The 16,521-nt window shown below is 42.1% G+C and overlaps 1 protein-coding gene across 1 annotated transcript in view; it reads left to right on the forward strand.

Annotated features, from left to right (window-relative positions):
* Positions 1-16,521, forward strand: part of LOC122553279 (uncharacterized) — a 173,449-nt gene that overhangs the window by 133,006 nt on the left and 23,922 nt on the right. Inside the window, exons 8-11 of the mRNA XM_087991758.1 lie at positions 6,355-6,463; positions 8,859-8,923; positions 11,314-11,454; positions 13,979-14,097. Of these exons, the coding sequence (XP_087847884.1) occupies positions 6,355-6,463; positions 8,859-8,923; positions 11,314-11,454; positions 13,979-14,097 (434 nt within the window). The remainder of the gene's footprint in view (positions 1-6,354; positions 6,464-8,858; positions 8,924-11,313; positions 11,455-13,978; positions 14,098-16,521) is intronic.

Raw genomic sequence — 16,521 nt, forward strand, 5'->3', positions numbered from 1 at the left:
TGTTGTATGTTGTATGAGTTGTACTGTTCTATGTTGTATGTGCTGTACTGTTCTATGTTGTTTGGGCTGTACTGTTCTATGTTGCATGTACTGTACTGTTCTATGTTGTATGAGTTGTACTGTTCTATGTTGTATGAGCTGTACTGTTCCATGTTGTATGTGCTGTACAGTTCTATGTTGTATGAGCTGGTACTGTTCTATGTTGTATGAGTTGTACTTTTCTATGTTGTACGTGCTGTACTGTTCTATGTTGTATGGGCTGTACTGTTCTACGTGGTATGGGCTGTACTGTTCTATGTTGTATGGGCTGTACTGTTCTATGTTGTATGTGCTGGTATTGGTCTATGTTGTAGGTGCTGTACTGTTCTATGTTATATGTGCTGTACTGTTCTATGTTGTATGTGCTGTACTGTTCTATGTTTTATGTGCTGTACTGTTCTATGTTGTATGTGCTGGTATTGGTCTATGTTGTAGGTGCTGTACTGTTCTATGTTATATGTGCTGTACTGTTCTATGGTATATGTGCTGTACTGTTCTATGGTGTATGTGCTGTACTGTTCTATGTTGTATCGGCTGTACTGTTCTATGTTGCATGTGCTGTACTGATCTATGCTGTATGAGTTGTACTGTTCAGTGTTGTATGTACTGTACTGTTCTATATTGAATGTGCTGTACTGTCCTATGTTGTATGTGCTGCACAGTTCTATGTTGTATGAGCTGGTACTGGTCTATGTTGTATGAGCTGTACTGTTCTATGTTGGATGAGTTAGTACGGTTCTATGTTGTATGTGCTGTACTGTTCTATGTTGTATGTGCTGTACTGTTCTATGTTGTATGAGTTGTACTGTTCTATTTTGTATGTGCTGCACTGTTCTATGTTGTATGGGCAGTACTGTTCTATGTTGTATGTGCTGTACTGTTCTATGTTGTATGACCTGGTACTGTGCTATGTTGTATGTGCCGTACGGTTCTATATTGTATGTGCTGTACTGTTCTATGATGTATGAGCTGTACTGTTCTATGTTGTATGAGCTGTACTGTTCTATGTTGTATGTGCTGTACTGTTTAAAGGTATATGTGCTGTACTGTTCTATGTTGCATGGGCTGTACTGTTCTATGTTGTATGTGATGTACTGTTCTATGTTGTATATGCTGTACTGTTCTATGTTGTATATGCTGTACTGTTCTATGTTGTATGAACTGTACTGTTCGATGCTGTATGTGCTGTACTGTTCTATGTTGTATGTGCCGTACTGTTCTATGTTGTATGTGCTGTACTGTTCTATGTTGTATGAGCTGGTACTGTTCTATGTTGTATGTGCTGTACTGTTCTATGTTGTATGAGCTGTACTGTTCTATGTTGTATGAGCTGTACTGTTCTATGATGTATGAGCTGTACTGTTCTATGTTGTATGAGCTGTACTGTTCTATGTTGTATGAGCTGTACTGTTTAATGGTATATGTGCTGTTCTGTTCTATGTTGCATGGGCTGTACTGTTCTATGTTGTATGTGCTGTACTGTTCTATGTTGTATGAGCTGTACTGTTCTATGTTGTATGTGCTGTACTGTTCATTGTTGTGTGGGCTGTACTGTTCTATGTTGCATGTGCTGTACTGATCTATGCTGTATGAGTTGTACTGTTCAGTGTTGTATGTACTGTACTGTTCTATATTGAATGTGCTGTACTGTCCTATGTTGTATGTGCTGCACAGTTCTATGTTGTATGAGCTGGTACTGGTCTATGTTGTATGAGCTGTACTGTTCTATGTTGGATGAGTTAGTACGGTTCTATGTTGTATGTGCTGTACTGTTCTATGTTGTATGTGCTGCACTGTTCCATGTTGTATGAGCTGTACTGTTCTATGTTGTATGTGCTGCACTGTTCTATGTTGTCTGGGCTGTACTGTTCTATATTGTATGTGTTCTACTGTTCTATGTTGTAGGAGTTGTACTGTTCTATGTTGTATGTGCTGTACTGTTCTATGCTGTATGTGCCGTACTGTTCTATGTTGTATGAGCTGGTACTGTTCTATGTTGTATGTGCTGTACTGTTCTATGTTGTATGTGCTATACTGTTCTATGTTGTATGTGCTGGGCTGTTATATGTTGTATGAGTTGTACTGTTCTATGTTGTATGTGCTGTACTGTTCTATGTTGTATATGCTGTACTGTTCTATGTTGCATGTGCTGTACTGTTCTGTGGTATATGTGCTGTACTGTTCTATGTTGTATGTGCTGTACTGTTCTTTGTTGTGTGGGCTGTACTGTTCTATGTTGTAAGTGCTGTCCTGTTTTATGTTGTATGTGCTGTACTGTTCTATGTTGTATGAGCTGGTACTGGTCTATGTTGTATGTGCTGTACTGTTCTATGTTGTATGTGCCGTACTGTTCTATGTTGTATGTGCTGTACTGTTCTATGCTGTATGTGCCGTACTGTTCTATGTTGTATGAGCTGGTACTGTTCTATGTTGTATGTGCTGTACTGTTCTATGTTGTATGAGTTGTACTGTTCTATGTTGTATGTGCTGCACTGTTCTATGTTGTATGAGTTGTACTGTTCTATATTGTATGTGCTGTACTGTTCTATGTTCCATGTGCTATACTGTTCTATGTTGCATGTGCTGTACTGTTCTATGTTGTATGAGTTGTACTGTTCTATGTTGTATGTGCTGTACTGTTTTATGGTATATGTGCTGTACTGTTCTATGTTGTATGAGCTGGTACTGGTCTATGTTGTATGTGCTGTACTGGTCTATGATGTTTGTGCTGTGCTGTTCTATGTTGTATGGGCTGTACTGTCCTATGTTGTATGTGCTGTACTGTTCTATGTTGTATGTGCTATACTGTTCTATGTTTTATGTGCTGTACTGTTCTATGGTATATGTGCTGTACTGTTCTATGTTGTATGTGCTGTACTGTTCTATGTTGTATATGCTGTACTGTTCTATGTTGCATGTGCTATACTGTTCTATGTTGCATGTGCTGTACTGTTCTATGTTGTATGAGTTGTACTGTTCTATGTTGTATGTGCTGTACTGTTCTATGTTGTATGGGTTGTACTGTTCTATGTTGGATGTGCTGTACTGTTTTATGGTATATGAGCTGTACTGTTCTATGGTATATGTGCTGTACTGTTCTATGTTGTATGTGCTGTACTGTTCTATGTTGTATATGCTGTACTGTTCTATATTGTATGTGCTGTACTGTTCATTGTTGTGTGGGCTGTAATGTTCTATGTTGTAAGTGCTGTACTGTTTGATGGTATATGTGCTGTACTGTTCTATGTTGTATGAGCTGGTACTGGGCTATGTTGTGTGTGCTGTACTGTTCTATGTTGTATGTGCTATACTGTTCTATGTTGTATGTGCTGGACTGTTATATGTTGTATGAGTTGTACTGTTCTATGTTGTATATGCTGTACTGTTCTATGTTGTATGTGCTGTACTGTTCTATGGTATATGTGCTGTACTCTTCTATGTTGTATGTGCTGTACTGTTCTATGGTATATGTGCTGTACTGTTCTATGTTGTATGTGCTGTACTGTTCTTTGTTGTGAGGGCTGTACTGTTTTATGTTGTATGTGCTGTATTGTTCTATGATGTATGAGCTGGTACTGGTCTATGTTGTCTGTGCTGTACTGTTCTATGTTGTATGGGCTGTACTGTTCTATGTTGTATGTGCTGTACTGTTACATGTTGTATGAGCTGTACTGTTCTATGTTGTATGTGCTGCACTGTTCTATGTTGTCTGGGCTGTACTGTTCTATGTTGTATGAGTTGTACTGTTCTATGTTGTATGTGCTGTACTGTTCTATGTTGTATGGGCTGTACTGTCCTTTGTTGTATGTGCTGTACTGTTCTATGTTGTATGTGCTGTACTGTTCTTTGTTGTATGTGCTGGTACTGTTCTATATTGTATGTGCTGTACTGTTCTATATTGTATGAGTTGTACTGGTCTATGTTGTATGTGCTGTACTGTTCTGTGTTTTATGTGCTGTACTGTTCTATGGTATATGTGCTGTACTCTTCTATGTTGTATGTGCTGTACTGTTCTATGGTATATGTGCTGTACTGTTCTATGTTGTATGTGCTGTACTGTTCTTTGTTGTGAGGGCTGTACTGTTTTATGTTGTATGTGTTGTATTGTTCTATGATGTATGAGCTGGTACTGGTCTATGTTGTCTGTGCTGTACTGTTCTATGTTGTATGGGCTGTACTGTTCTATGTTGTATGTGCTGTACTGTTCCATGTTGTATGAGCTGTACTGTTCTATGTTGTATGTGCTGCACTGTTCTATGTTGTCTGGGCTGTACTGTTCTATGTTGTATGAGTTGTACTGTTCTATGTTGTATATGCTGTACTGTTCTATGCTGTATGTGCCGTACTGTTCTATGTTGTATGAGCTGGTACTGTTCTATGTTGTATGTGCTGTACTGTTCTATGTTGTATGAGTTGTACTGTTCTATGTTGTATGTGCTGCACTGTTCTATGTTGTATGAGTTGTACTGTTCTATATTGTATGTCCTGTACTGTTCTATGTTGCATGTGCTATACTGTTCTATGTTGCATGTGCTGTACTGTTCTATGTTGTATGAGTTGTACTGTTCTATGTTGTATGTGCTGTACTGTTCTATGTTGTATGGGCTGTACTGTTCTATGTTGTATGTGCTGTACTGTTTTATGGTATATGTGCTGTACTGTTCTATGTTGTATGAGCTGGTACTGGTCTATGTTGTATGTGCTGTACTGTTCTATGATGTATGTGCTGTGCTGTTCTATGTTGTATGGGCGGTACTGTCCTATGTTGTATGTGCTGTACTGTTCTATGTTGTATGTGCTGTACTGTTCTATGTTTTATGAGCTGTACTGTTCTATGTTGTATGTGCTGTACTGGTCTATGTTGTATGAGCTGTACTGTTCTATGTTGTATGTGCTACACTGTTCTATGTTGTATGTGCTGTACTGTTCTATGTGGCATGTGCTGTACTGTTCTATGTTGTATGTGCTGTACTGTTCTATGTTGTATGAGTTGTACTGTTCTATGTTGTATGTGCTGCACTGTTCTATGTTGTATGAGTTGTACTGTTCTATGTTGTATGTGCTGTACTGTTCTATGTTGTATGAGCTGTACTGTTCTATGTTGTATGTGCTCTACTGTTCTATGTTGCATGTGCTGTACTCTTCTATGTTGCATGTGCCGTACTGTTCTATGTTGTATGTGTTGTACTGTTCTATGTTGTATGTGCTGTACTGTTCTATGTTGTATGAGTTGCACTGTTCTATGTTGTATGAGTTGTACTGTTCTATGTTGTATGGGCTGTACTGTTCTATATTGTATGTGCTGTACTGTTCTATGTTGTATGAGTTGCACTGTTCTATGTTGTATGTGCTGTACTGTTCTATGTTGAATGAGTTGTACTGTTCTATGTTGTATGAGTTGTACTGTTCTATGTTGCATTTGCTGTACTGTTCTATGTTGTATGAGTTGTACTGTTCTATGTTGTATGAGCTGGTACTGTTCTATGTTGTATGTGCTGTACTGTTCTATGTTGTATGAGCTGTACTGTTCTATGTTGTATGAGTTGTACTGTTCTATGTTGTATGAGTTGTACTGTTCTATGTTGTATGTGCTGCACTGTTCTATGTTGTATGAGCTGGTACTGTTCTATGTTGTATGTGCTGTACTGTTCTATGTTGTATGTGCTGCACTGTTCTATGTTGTATGTGCCGTACTGTTCTATATTGTATGTGCTGTACTGTTCTATGTTGTATGAGTTGTACTGTTCTATGTTGTATGTGCTGCACTGTTCTATGTTGTATGAGCTGGTACTGTTCTATGTTGTATGTGCTGTACTGTTCTATGTTGTATGTGCCGTACTGTTCTATATTGTATGTGCTGTACTGTTCTATGTTGTATGAGTTGTACTGTTCTATGTTGTATGTGCTGCACTGTTCTATGTTGTATGAGTTGTACTGTTCTATGTTGTATGTGCTGCACTGTTCTATGTTGTATGAGCTGGTACTGTTCTATGTTGTATGTGCTGTACTGTTCATTGTTGTGTGGGCTGTACTGTCCTATGTTGTATGTGCTGTACTGTTCTATGTTGTTTGAGTTGCACTGTTCTATGTTGTATGAGTTGTACTGTTCTATGTTGCATGTGCTGTACTGTTCTATGTTGCATGTGCTGTACTGTTCTATGTTGTATGTGCTGCACTGTTCTATGTTCTGTGTTCTATGCATGCCAAAGCTGGCAGGACTGTTGATAAGACAACTCTTTGCTGCTGTTCAAGCAACTGTTAACATTTTGTGATCTAACCAGTCAGTTTCCTTTTACTCTTAATCTCTCATTGAAGAGACAATCGGTCCGCATGATATCGAGAAATTTACAGCAGCGCTGTTAACTCTGACCGACTTGCAGTCATCAGATTGGTCCAATCCTCCATCAAACCACACACGCAACAGGTAAGAGAAAACCATTCTTGAAACGTATCAGTCTGTGGTTATATACAAAACAGAGCGGCTGGGTTTGGAAATCGACAGACACATCACACCATCTCTTTGATGATGTTTCATGGCACTGCAGGTGAATTTTCTGATATACTTTCACAAGATGTCAAGATGGTGACATACTGGAGTTGCATTAAGTTATGGTACAAACACATGAACTTACAGAGACACAAACTAGGAGCACAAGTAGGCCATTCAGCCACACCTGTCATTTAACAAGATCATCTTAATAGTGTTTCAAATTCCCCACTCCTGTCTATTGCCAATAGCTTTTCATTGTCTTACTTCACAAGAATCTGTCTGTCTCTTAATTAAGAATCTACTTCCCTTTCCCTTAAAAAATATTCAATTGCCTCATCTCCAAAGGGAGCTCCAAAGTTGTCCAACCCTTCAGAGATGAAAGATTTTCTATCCTAGTCCCTAGTTTTAAAACAGCATCCCCTAGTTCTGCGCTCACTGACAGAAAGACACATCCTCTCCACATCCACCCTGTCAACACAACGCAGCATCTTGCATTCTCCCAGCGAGCAACACTTCCTGCCTATCCAATATTTCCTCAGAAGACAACCCACTCATTCGAGGTATCAATCTAACAGCCCTCCTCTAAACCACCTCCCACAATGATTTTGAGTTTTCTCACTCATTTCAAGGTAGATTGTCTCAAATTATTGGCAAGAATTTTCTCCCCTTACAAAGTTGTGATATACTCTGAGAGAAATGTTGCTCTCATCCAATCCCATCTCTTCTTGTTAAAAGGTGGTCTTGTCTGACAACGCTTCAGATAAGACAGGTGTATAACTGGAATGTCACTGAAAAGAGCGATGTGTTACTGAAGCTTTTCATTTTGCACTCATCAGGACACATGAAAGAATGCCAAACTTCAAACGATCACAACAATTTCCAGTACAGGGGAAAAGGAGTACAAAATAAAAAGCATTGGCTACCTGCAGGATTGATGCAAGGATGTCAAATTTTCCAAATGCCACACTTCCCTTCTCAAGGTCACTCATTCCTGTGGCACCGAGAAAACTTCACCCATTCGTTCAGTGGTTCACTCATCCCTTACTGCATTCTGAAACCACCCAAACCAGGATGGTTTCTGATGTAATCTCATGGGGTTCACATACACAGACACAAGCACACACAGACACATATGGACACAGACACACACACACACACACACACACACACACACGCACACACAGACACATATGGACACAGGCACATACACACATACACACACAAACACATGCACACACAGACACATATGGACACATACACATACGGACACAGACACATACACATACACACACACATATACGGACACACACACACAGACACAGACACATACACACACACACAGACACACACACACAGATACACACAGACACACACAGACACATACACACACGGACACACGCACACACACGCACACACAGACACATATGGACACAGACACATACACACATACACACACAAACACATGCACACACAGACACATATGGACACATACACACACATACATACACACAGACACATATACACACATACACATACGGACACAGACACATACACATACACACACACATATACGGACACACACACACAGACACAGACACATACACACACACACAGACACACACACACAGATACACACAGACACACACAGACACATACACACACGGACACACACACACAAACACATACACACACACAGACACTTACACACACATACACATACACATACGAACACACATACACAGACACATACACAGACAGGTACACAAACACAGACACATTTACACATCCACATATGCACATGCACACACAGACATACATGTACACAGAGACACATACACACACACACACATAAACACATATATACATACACACACACAGAAACAAACATACACACACTTACACCCAAACACAGACAGAAATACGCGCACACAAATGGAAATATACAGACATACACTTGCACACACACCCACACACACACAGATACACACACACATAAACACATGTATGCATACAAACAGAAACAGACATACATACTCACACTTGCACTCCCACACACACACTGAATAGACACACACACTCACACTCTTACGTACACACACATACAAACACATACACAAGTTGATTGGATCTGCATTGTTGGGATCCACCTGAGCCTCTCCCCTCTTTCCTAAACAGTAACCTTAAGGAACATCCACAGAGTGGATTCCTTGACATTCCGAGGGGTCTGGAAGCAGGAAATGCCAGGACACTTGGCAGAAGGAAGTCAAGTCTGCAATTCTGTGTGTGATAAATATGAGCTCACTTTGTGTATTACGTTAATTTTATTCAGGGAAGCTGATGCAGTAGAAGATAAACGATTGATAAAGTCTGATCTGGTCAATTTAACAATAAAAGGTAAAAAATATATCATTTTAAATCTGGTTATATTGTTGATTAATAAAGGAGGTGCCGGTGTTGGGGTGGACAAGGTCAGACGTCACATGACACCAGGTTATAGTCCAACAGGTTGATTTGAAATCACAAGAAATGATGGCCTGTTTAAGGTTTGATGGTTATTTGAAGGTGAGAAGTGGGGCGTACAGATGATCTTGGCGAGATGCTCATCATCATTGGTGACATATTGAAGGCTGTGAAGGAACTGGTTTAGTCTGTCCACTCCAGGGAAGTACTGGACAATGAAGTGTGCGCTATCGGTTATGTCCCGTTTCTGTCTTCTGAGCAGGTCATTGCGGTTTCTCGCTGTGGCATGTCGATGAGTTGAGCATCGTATCTTGTTCTAATGAGCGTGTCTTTCACCTTCTTTAGATATCTGTTACATTCCTCCTCATCTGAGCAGCTCCTGTGTATGCGTAGGGCCTTCCTGTAGGGGATGGCTGTTTTAATGTGATTAGAGTGGAAGCTAGAGAAATGCAGCATCGTGAGGTTATCCATAGGCTTGCAGTAGAGTGAGGTGCTGAGGTGCACATCCTTGATGGAGATGCGTGTGTTCAAAAGTGAGGCTGATTCTGAAGAGTAGTGGATGATAAATCTGATGGTGGGATGAAACTTGTTCATATCGTAGTGTAGATGTTTCAGGGATTCCTCGTTGTCCAGTAGTTCCCTGGAGCAGAGAGACTATGCCATGTTCTTCACAGCCTTCAACATGTCATCAATGATGGGGAACACCTCACCAAGATCATCCCTACGCTCCCACGTCTTGCCTTCAAACAACCACCTTAAACAGACCGTCGCTCTCAGCAAACTACCCAGCCTTCAGGATGATATCGACCACAAGACCACACACCATTGCCATGGCAACCACTGCAAGACATGTCAGACCATTGACGATGGATACTACCATCACACGTGGGGACACAACTCACCATGTACACAGCAGATGCTCATATGACTCGGCCAATGTTGTCTACCTCATATGCTGCAGGCAAGGCTGCCCTGAGCCATGGTACATAAGCGAGACCAAGCAGACGCAATGACATGGACATGCGCAACAATCACCAGACAGGAATGTTCCCTCCTAGTTGGGGAACACTTCAGCACTCAGGGAGATTCAGCCTCTGATCTTCAGGCAACAGTCCTCCAAGACAGCCTTGGAGATAGCCAACAAAACAGAATCGTCGAGCAAAAACTCATAGTCAAGCTGCGTACCCATGAAGACAGTCTCAACCATGATCTCGAGTTCGCGTCACGCTACATGTGATCCCAAAACACTGTTCTGTATCTGTGTAATCTTCCTTACTGACCTGTTGTGACACCATCACCTTGATAAATTGTTATGAACTCTCTTCCCGGACAGTTTTGGATTACTTGTTACTTTGGTTAGACCCTTGGTATGCGACTCTGAAAACTGTTATGTTATTCCAACCATTTGGTTTGTCTCCAGCATCACCTTATTTTTAATGTTTTGTAATTATCTCTCTGCCTCAATTAATTGGATTATAGATCATCCCTTCACTTGTTATTGAGCTGTTGACACTTTACTCACAGCATCGGACACTTTTGATCACTTGCAGAGATTTATTATTCGGCTTGTAAACACTCACACCATTTGTATGATCTTTTGATCTCTCTGCCTATACGTTCTGTGTCTGTGCGCTTCCTGAGGAAGGAGCAGCACTCCGAAAGCTTGTGATTTCAAATAAACCTGTTAGACTATAACCTGGTGCCGTGTGACTTCTGACTTTGATTAATAAAGGGACAGCATGTTTCAAGTTTATAGCCAGAACTGGGTGTTGGTCCTTCACTAGCCTCTGTAAGGTCTCTGTGGCTGGCAGAATGAGATGGTCAATCATTTCCTTTCCTGCCCACTATTGAATACCAGTGGGTATGAGTAGGTGGCTGGTGGTGGATACAACGCCACCTGAAGTGGTCGCCCAGCTCCAAGCTCATTCACCGTTCCCGGAACAGGCAACCCCACTCTTCTTTTGGGAATTCCCCATGAGCAGAATCGTACAGCAGCTGTGGTCGGACTCCTTGACGCTAATGAGATCTTTGGACCCCATAATGCCTCTGCTCGTTATTGTAGTCATCAGAGCAGAAGATGTAGGAGCAGATGTATGCCATTTGGCCCATCTGCTGTTCAATGGCTGATCTGATCATCCACTTCCCTGCCTGGTCACTGTAAGATTTTCAGAAGCTCAGTACTCACTGTGGGTTACACACTTGGAATTGTGGTATTTCACATTGATTTGCTCTAGCCGACATTGGTAGATTCCACGTGTGAGGTGTCTTTATTCTCTCTCTCTCTCTCTCTCACTCCATCCTTCCCATTCTTTTCTCTATTTCAGCCTTTAAGAAAAACCTGCAGTTGAAGGTCCCGAGGAATTCCACAGTTGCTAAAGTAACGGATGCGGGCCGGAAGATCCTGGGACTGAAGGAAGACGCCAGGCACCTGTCCCTCAATCTCATCGCCAGCAAAACAGGCAAACGTGAGGCGTTCTCCTCCAGTGGCCAGTGGCATGGGCAATCTGCTGGTTCGCAAGTTGTAACTCAATTCATCAAACATCCACTTAACTAAGAACCTTAGCTGCACACCCCACCCCCCTTCACCTCAGTATTCCTCTGAGATATCTCTGTGCCTCTCCAATCTGCTGCTGTCTCCTCTCCACCCCAAGTTCTCATTGTTTCACATTTTGCAGCTGGTCCTTCGATTGCCAGGACACCAAATTCTCATAATTCTGCTCCCCATTCTCCCCTCTGCCTTGCCACACCACCCCCCCGCCCACCATCTCTTTATTCACACTTTTAGTCACCAGCTGTCATTTTACGCAGTTTGGTGGGTGACAACATTTTTTAAAAGAATCCCTACAGTGTGGAAGCAGGCGGTTCATCCCATCGAGTCCACACTGACCCCTCTGAAGTTCATCCCACACAGATCTACCCCCCTTTCCTATCTCTGTGACCCTGCATTTCCCCGTGGCTAATCCACCTAGTCTGGACACTATGGGACAACTTAGCATGGCTAATCCACCCTAACCTGCACATCTTTGGACTGTGGGAGGAAACTCCTACAGGCACGGAGAGAATGTGTAAGTTCCACACAGACAGTCACCCGAGGCTGGAATCGAACCTGAGTTCCTGGTGCTGTGAGGCAGCAGTGCTAGCCACCATGCCGCCCCAATTTGTTCACAGTCACTCTGGTGCCATACCACGGAACATTTTACTCACTTAGAAAATGCTACTCAAATGCAAGTTGTTGTTGTTTTGAAGATCGGTTCAGCAAAAAAATTAGCACAGGTCAACGTAGTCGGGCTAATAAACCTTGCTAGGTACAAATCTAGCCCTGGCCACATTTAATATCTTGTAAAATCAAGTCACAATCAATTTGATGTTGCAACGCATCTTCCTGCAAGATGTTAAGTCACAGCGTACTCAATATTTTTGGCAGATCAGTTTTTCTGAGGCTGTTACTCCCACTGGAAATTGTACAAATCCACCTGTCACCTTCACCGTGATGAAGAGTGAGTCTCCAAGGGAGGATTTGCAATGAGAATTTTGTACGAAGTGGGAACGATGAGGAAGGGGCAATGGAGTAGGTGGCATGGACATGCTCATTTTATAGAGGATTGAGGGGAAGACGTTGGGAATTTGGGAAGAAACGGGGTGAGGGTTGGTTAAATGGAGAGTGGGAGGATGAGGGTTAGGATGGAGAGGGATTTATGCACACTCTCCCGATCTTCTTCAAGTCTAGCTTCATTACTTACATCCATCATAGTTGTTCCATAAGACCATTAGATATACTTTCAGGAGTAGGCCATTTGGCCCCTCAACCATTCAATAGGATTGTGGCTGTTCCAACATTCCTCATGCCTACCTTTCTGCCCTTTCCCTTGATCCTCCGACTAATCAAGAATCAATCTATCTCAGCGCTAAGTATGCACAGGGACGCTGCCCCCACAGCTCTCTCTGTGGTAAGGAGTTCCAAAGACCCTCAACCCTCTGAGAGAAGGAATTCCTCCCCATCTCAGTCTGAAATTGGTGTCCCTTTATTCTGAGACTATACCCTCTGGTCCTAGCCTCTCCCATGAGGGGGAAACATCCTCTCAGCATTGACCCTGTCAAGCCCCTTATGAATTCAATGAGATCATTCCTCTAATCTCCAGTGAGTAGAGGCACAAACTGTTTAACCTTTGTTCATAAGGCAATCTATTCATACCAGGGATCATCCTAGTGAAACGTGTATGAACTGCCTCCAATGAGATAATTTTTTTTTTCTGGAATAAAGGGACAAAAACTGCTCACAATACTCCAGATGTGGTCTCACCAGCAACTTGTCCAGCTGCAAGAAGACTTCCCCAGTCTTAGATCCAACCCCATTGAAAGCAGGGTCAACATTCCAACAGCCTTCCTGATTACCTGCTGCACTTTAGGTATTTCATGTCCAAGTAACCCCAAGTCCCTTTATGTTGAGAGGCGACCTGAAGGAAGTTTATAAAATAATGAGGGGTATAGATAGAGTTTATGGTGGTTGTATTTTCCCTAGAATGGGGGTTTTCAACACTAAAGAGCACATTTTTAAGGTGAGAGGAGAGAGATTTAAAAAGACAAGAGGGACAAATTGTATACACAGAGGGTGGTTTGTGTGTGGAATGAACTTCCTGAGGAAGTGGTGGATGGGGGTACAATTACAATGTTTAAAAGACATTTGGATTAGTACATGAGTAGGAAAGGTTTGGAGGGATATGGGCCAGGAGCAGGCAGGTGGGACTAGTTTAGCTTGGGATTATGGTTGGCGTGGACTGGTTGGACTGAAAGGTCTGTTTCCGTGCTGTATGACAGTATGACTCTATTAGGAGGAGAATCAGAATTAGCGTTGTGTGACCCAGACAGACTCTTCCTCATTCTGAAAAAGTCTCCAGTCAGGAGTCCATTGCGAAGATGGGAAAGGGTGAGAGAGGGAGGTCTGAGGCCCCAGACTACAAAACTGAAACCCAGTACTGTGTTTGCCAACAGTGATTGAGGAGCTGCCAGCAGAGATGCAGATAAGCGAATTGAAGGCTTTGGAGAGAAAAGATCTCAAACTGCAACTGTGCAGGAAAGCAAGTCACAATTCCAATGGCATGGAGAATGGGGTAGGTTCATCATCGAGATTTCAGTACGTGAGTACAGGTGGTTCCGCTATTACGCAGTAGTTGCATTCCTGTGCGATCCTGTGGTATACACATATTGAGCAATACAAACACACCTAAAGTGTTGACAATGTAATCACGTTATAGTCAACATACACTTTAAATGTCGTGGTTTTTAAAAAGCTGCTCCCCAGTTCATCAATCACGGTACAGCTAAACCGTGCTGACAAAATGTGCTTTACTGGAGAATGATGAGTACAAGTCTATGAAGATGAAGAAAAGTAAGTCTAGTATAAAGGAGGGACCTGTAGCTGCAGCTTTTCACTTCGCACTCATCAGGACACATGCAAGAATGCCAAAATTATCGCAATAATTTATAGAATAAGAGAAACGGGTGCTAATGGGTTGGGAAATTTCCTGTGGGGCGGCATGGTGGCTCAGTGGTTAGCACTGCTGCCTACAGCACCAGGGACCTGGGTTCTATTCCCGCCTGTCTGTGTGGAGTTTGCACATTCTCCCGGTGTCTGCGTGGGTTTCCTCCCACAATCCAAAGATGTGCAGGTTAGGTGAATTGGCCGTGCTAAATTGCCCCATGGTGCATTAGTCAAAGGTAAATATAGGGTAGGGAATGGGTCTAGGTGGGTCACTCGTCTGAGGGTTAGTGTGTACCTGTTGGGCTGAAGGGCCTGTTTCCATACCATAGGGAATCTAATCTCAGATCTATCTTTTTTTGAGGTTGCTTAAAGTTTTGGCCTTCTGTGTGCTCGTCTTGGTAAGTATAAAATGAAACATTTTGTTAACATGCCTTGTTTTCTCAACACGACTCCACTCATGTCGGAATGGGAGGTGAAAAGCTAACGTAGCTGAAGCTAACAAAGTAAATCCATCTTTGAAAGAAATGCAATAAAATGCTGCTTCTCCCTTTTAGCTGATGACCCACATTGTTGAAAGCAGTGACTGCGACAGTATTCACAAATTAACAGGAATTTCATATCACCCTGACCCCAAAATCCCAGGCAGCTTTTATTTTTTACTACTGTTCCACAAAAGAATCTTAGCATTTTTGCTCTATACAGTCAGGAAATGGATAAAACTGAAAACAACGACATGGGGTACTGCTCGATATTGTCAAAATACAATAGTTACTGCAAAACAGGTTGAATTTTTTTTATTAACAACTAAAAGTCATTCCTAGAACTTACCAAAATATTCCAAGCCAGCTGCTTACTATTTCCTGTCTTCATGACACTTCTGACTGTCTGACCTGGTCTGGATGGGATAATCACCAACTTTTCACACCGTTCCAAGCTGTGGATGAGCTGATCAGACCGAACATTCAGCACCTTTTTCTCCTGTAGTGTAAATTGTGATTGTTTGAATTTAAATATTTTTGCATGTGTCCTGTTGAGTGTAAAATGGAAAACTTCCACAAAATGCTCCACTTTTTAGCTATATTAACTGATATCCTCTCTCTCCCTCTCCCATTCACACACAGACACACAAAACACACACACAGACACTGACACACTAACACATGCATACACATACAAACAAGCACACAGACACACAAACATACATACACATGGACACACCCAGGTGCAAGCACACATACAGACACACACACACAAAAACATGAACAAGCACACGCAAGTACATATGCATAAACACACACACAAAACATGCAAGCACACATATACACAAACAAAAACAAACACAGAGACACACATATACATAACCAGGAACACAGGCACAAACATAGAGACACACATATACACAAACAGAAACACACACAGATACAAACATAGAACATAGAACATAGAACAATACAGCACAGAACAGGCCCTTCGGCCCACGATGTTGTGCCGAACTTCTAACCTAGATTAAGTACCCATCCATGTACCTATCCAAATGCCGCTTAAAGGTCGCCAATGATTCCAACTCTACCACTCCCATGGGCAGCGCATTCCATGCCCCCACCACTCTCTGGGTAAAGAACCCACCCCTGACATCTCCCCTATACCTTCCACCCTTCACCTTAAATTTATGTCCCCTTGTAACACTCTGTTGTACCCGGGGAAAAAGTTTCTGACTGTCTACTCTATCTATTCCTCTGATCATCTTATAAACCTCTATCAAGTCACCCCTCATCCTTCGCCGTTCCAACGAGAAAAGGCCGAGAACTCTCAACCTATCCTCGTATGACTTCCTCTCCATTCCAGGCAACATCCTGGTAAATCTTCTCTGCACCCTCTCCAAAGCTTCCACATCTTTCCTAAAGTGAGGCGACCAGAACTGCACACAGTACTCCAACTGTGGCCTAACCAAAGTCCTGTACAGCTGCAACATCACTTCACGACTCTTGAATTCAATCCCTCTGCTAATGAACGATAATACTCCATAGGCCTTCTTACAAACTCTATCCACCTG

This window comes from Chiloscyllium plagiosum, unplaced genomic scaffold, assembly GCF_037043375.1.
Source record: "Chiloscyllium plagiosum isolate Xiang-an unplaced genomic scaffold, Cpla_swu_hap1 HiC_scaffold_10, whole genome shotgun sequence".
NCBI classification, from domain to species: Eukaryota; Metazoa; Chordata; class Chondrichthyes; order Orectolobiformes; family Hemiscylliidae; genus Chiloscyllium; species Chiloscyllium plagiosum.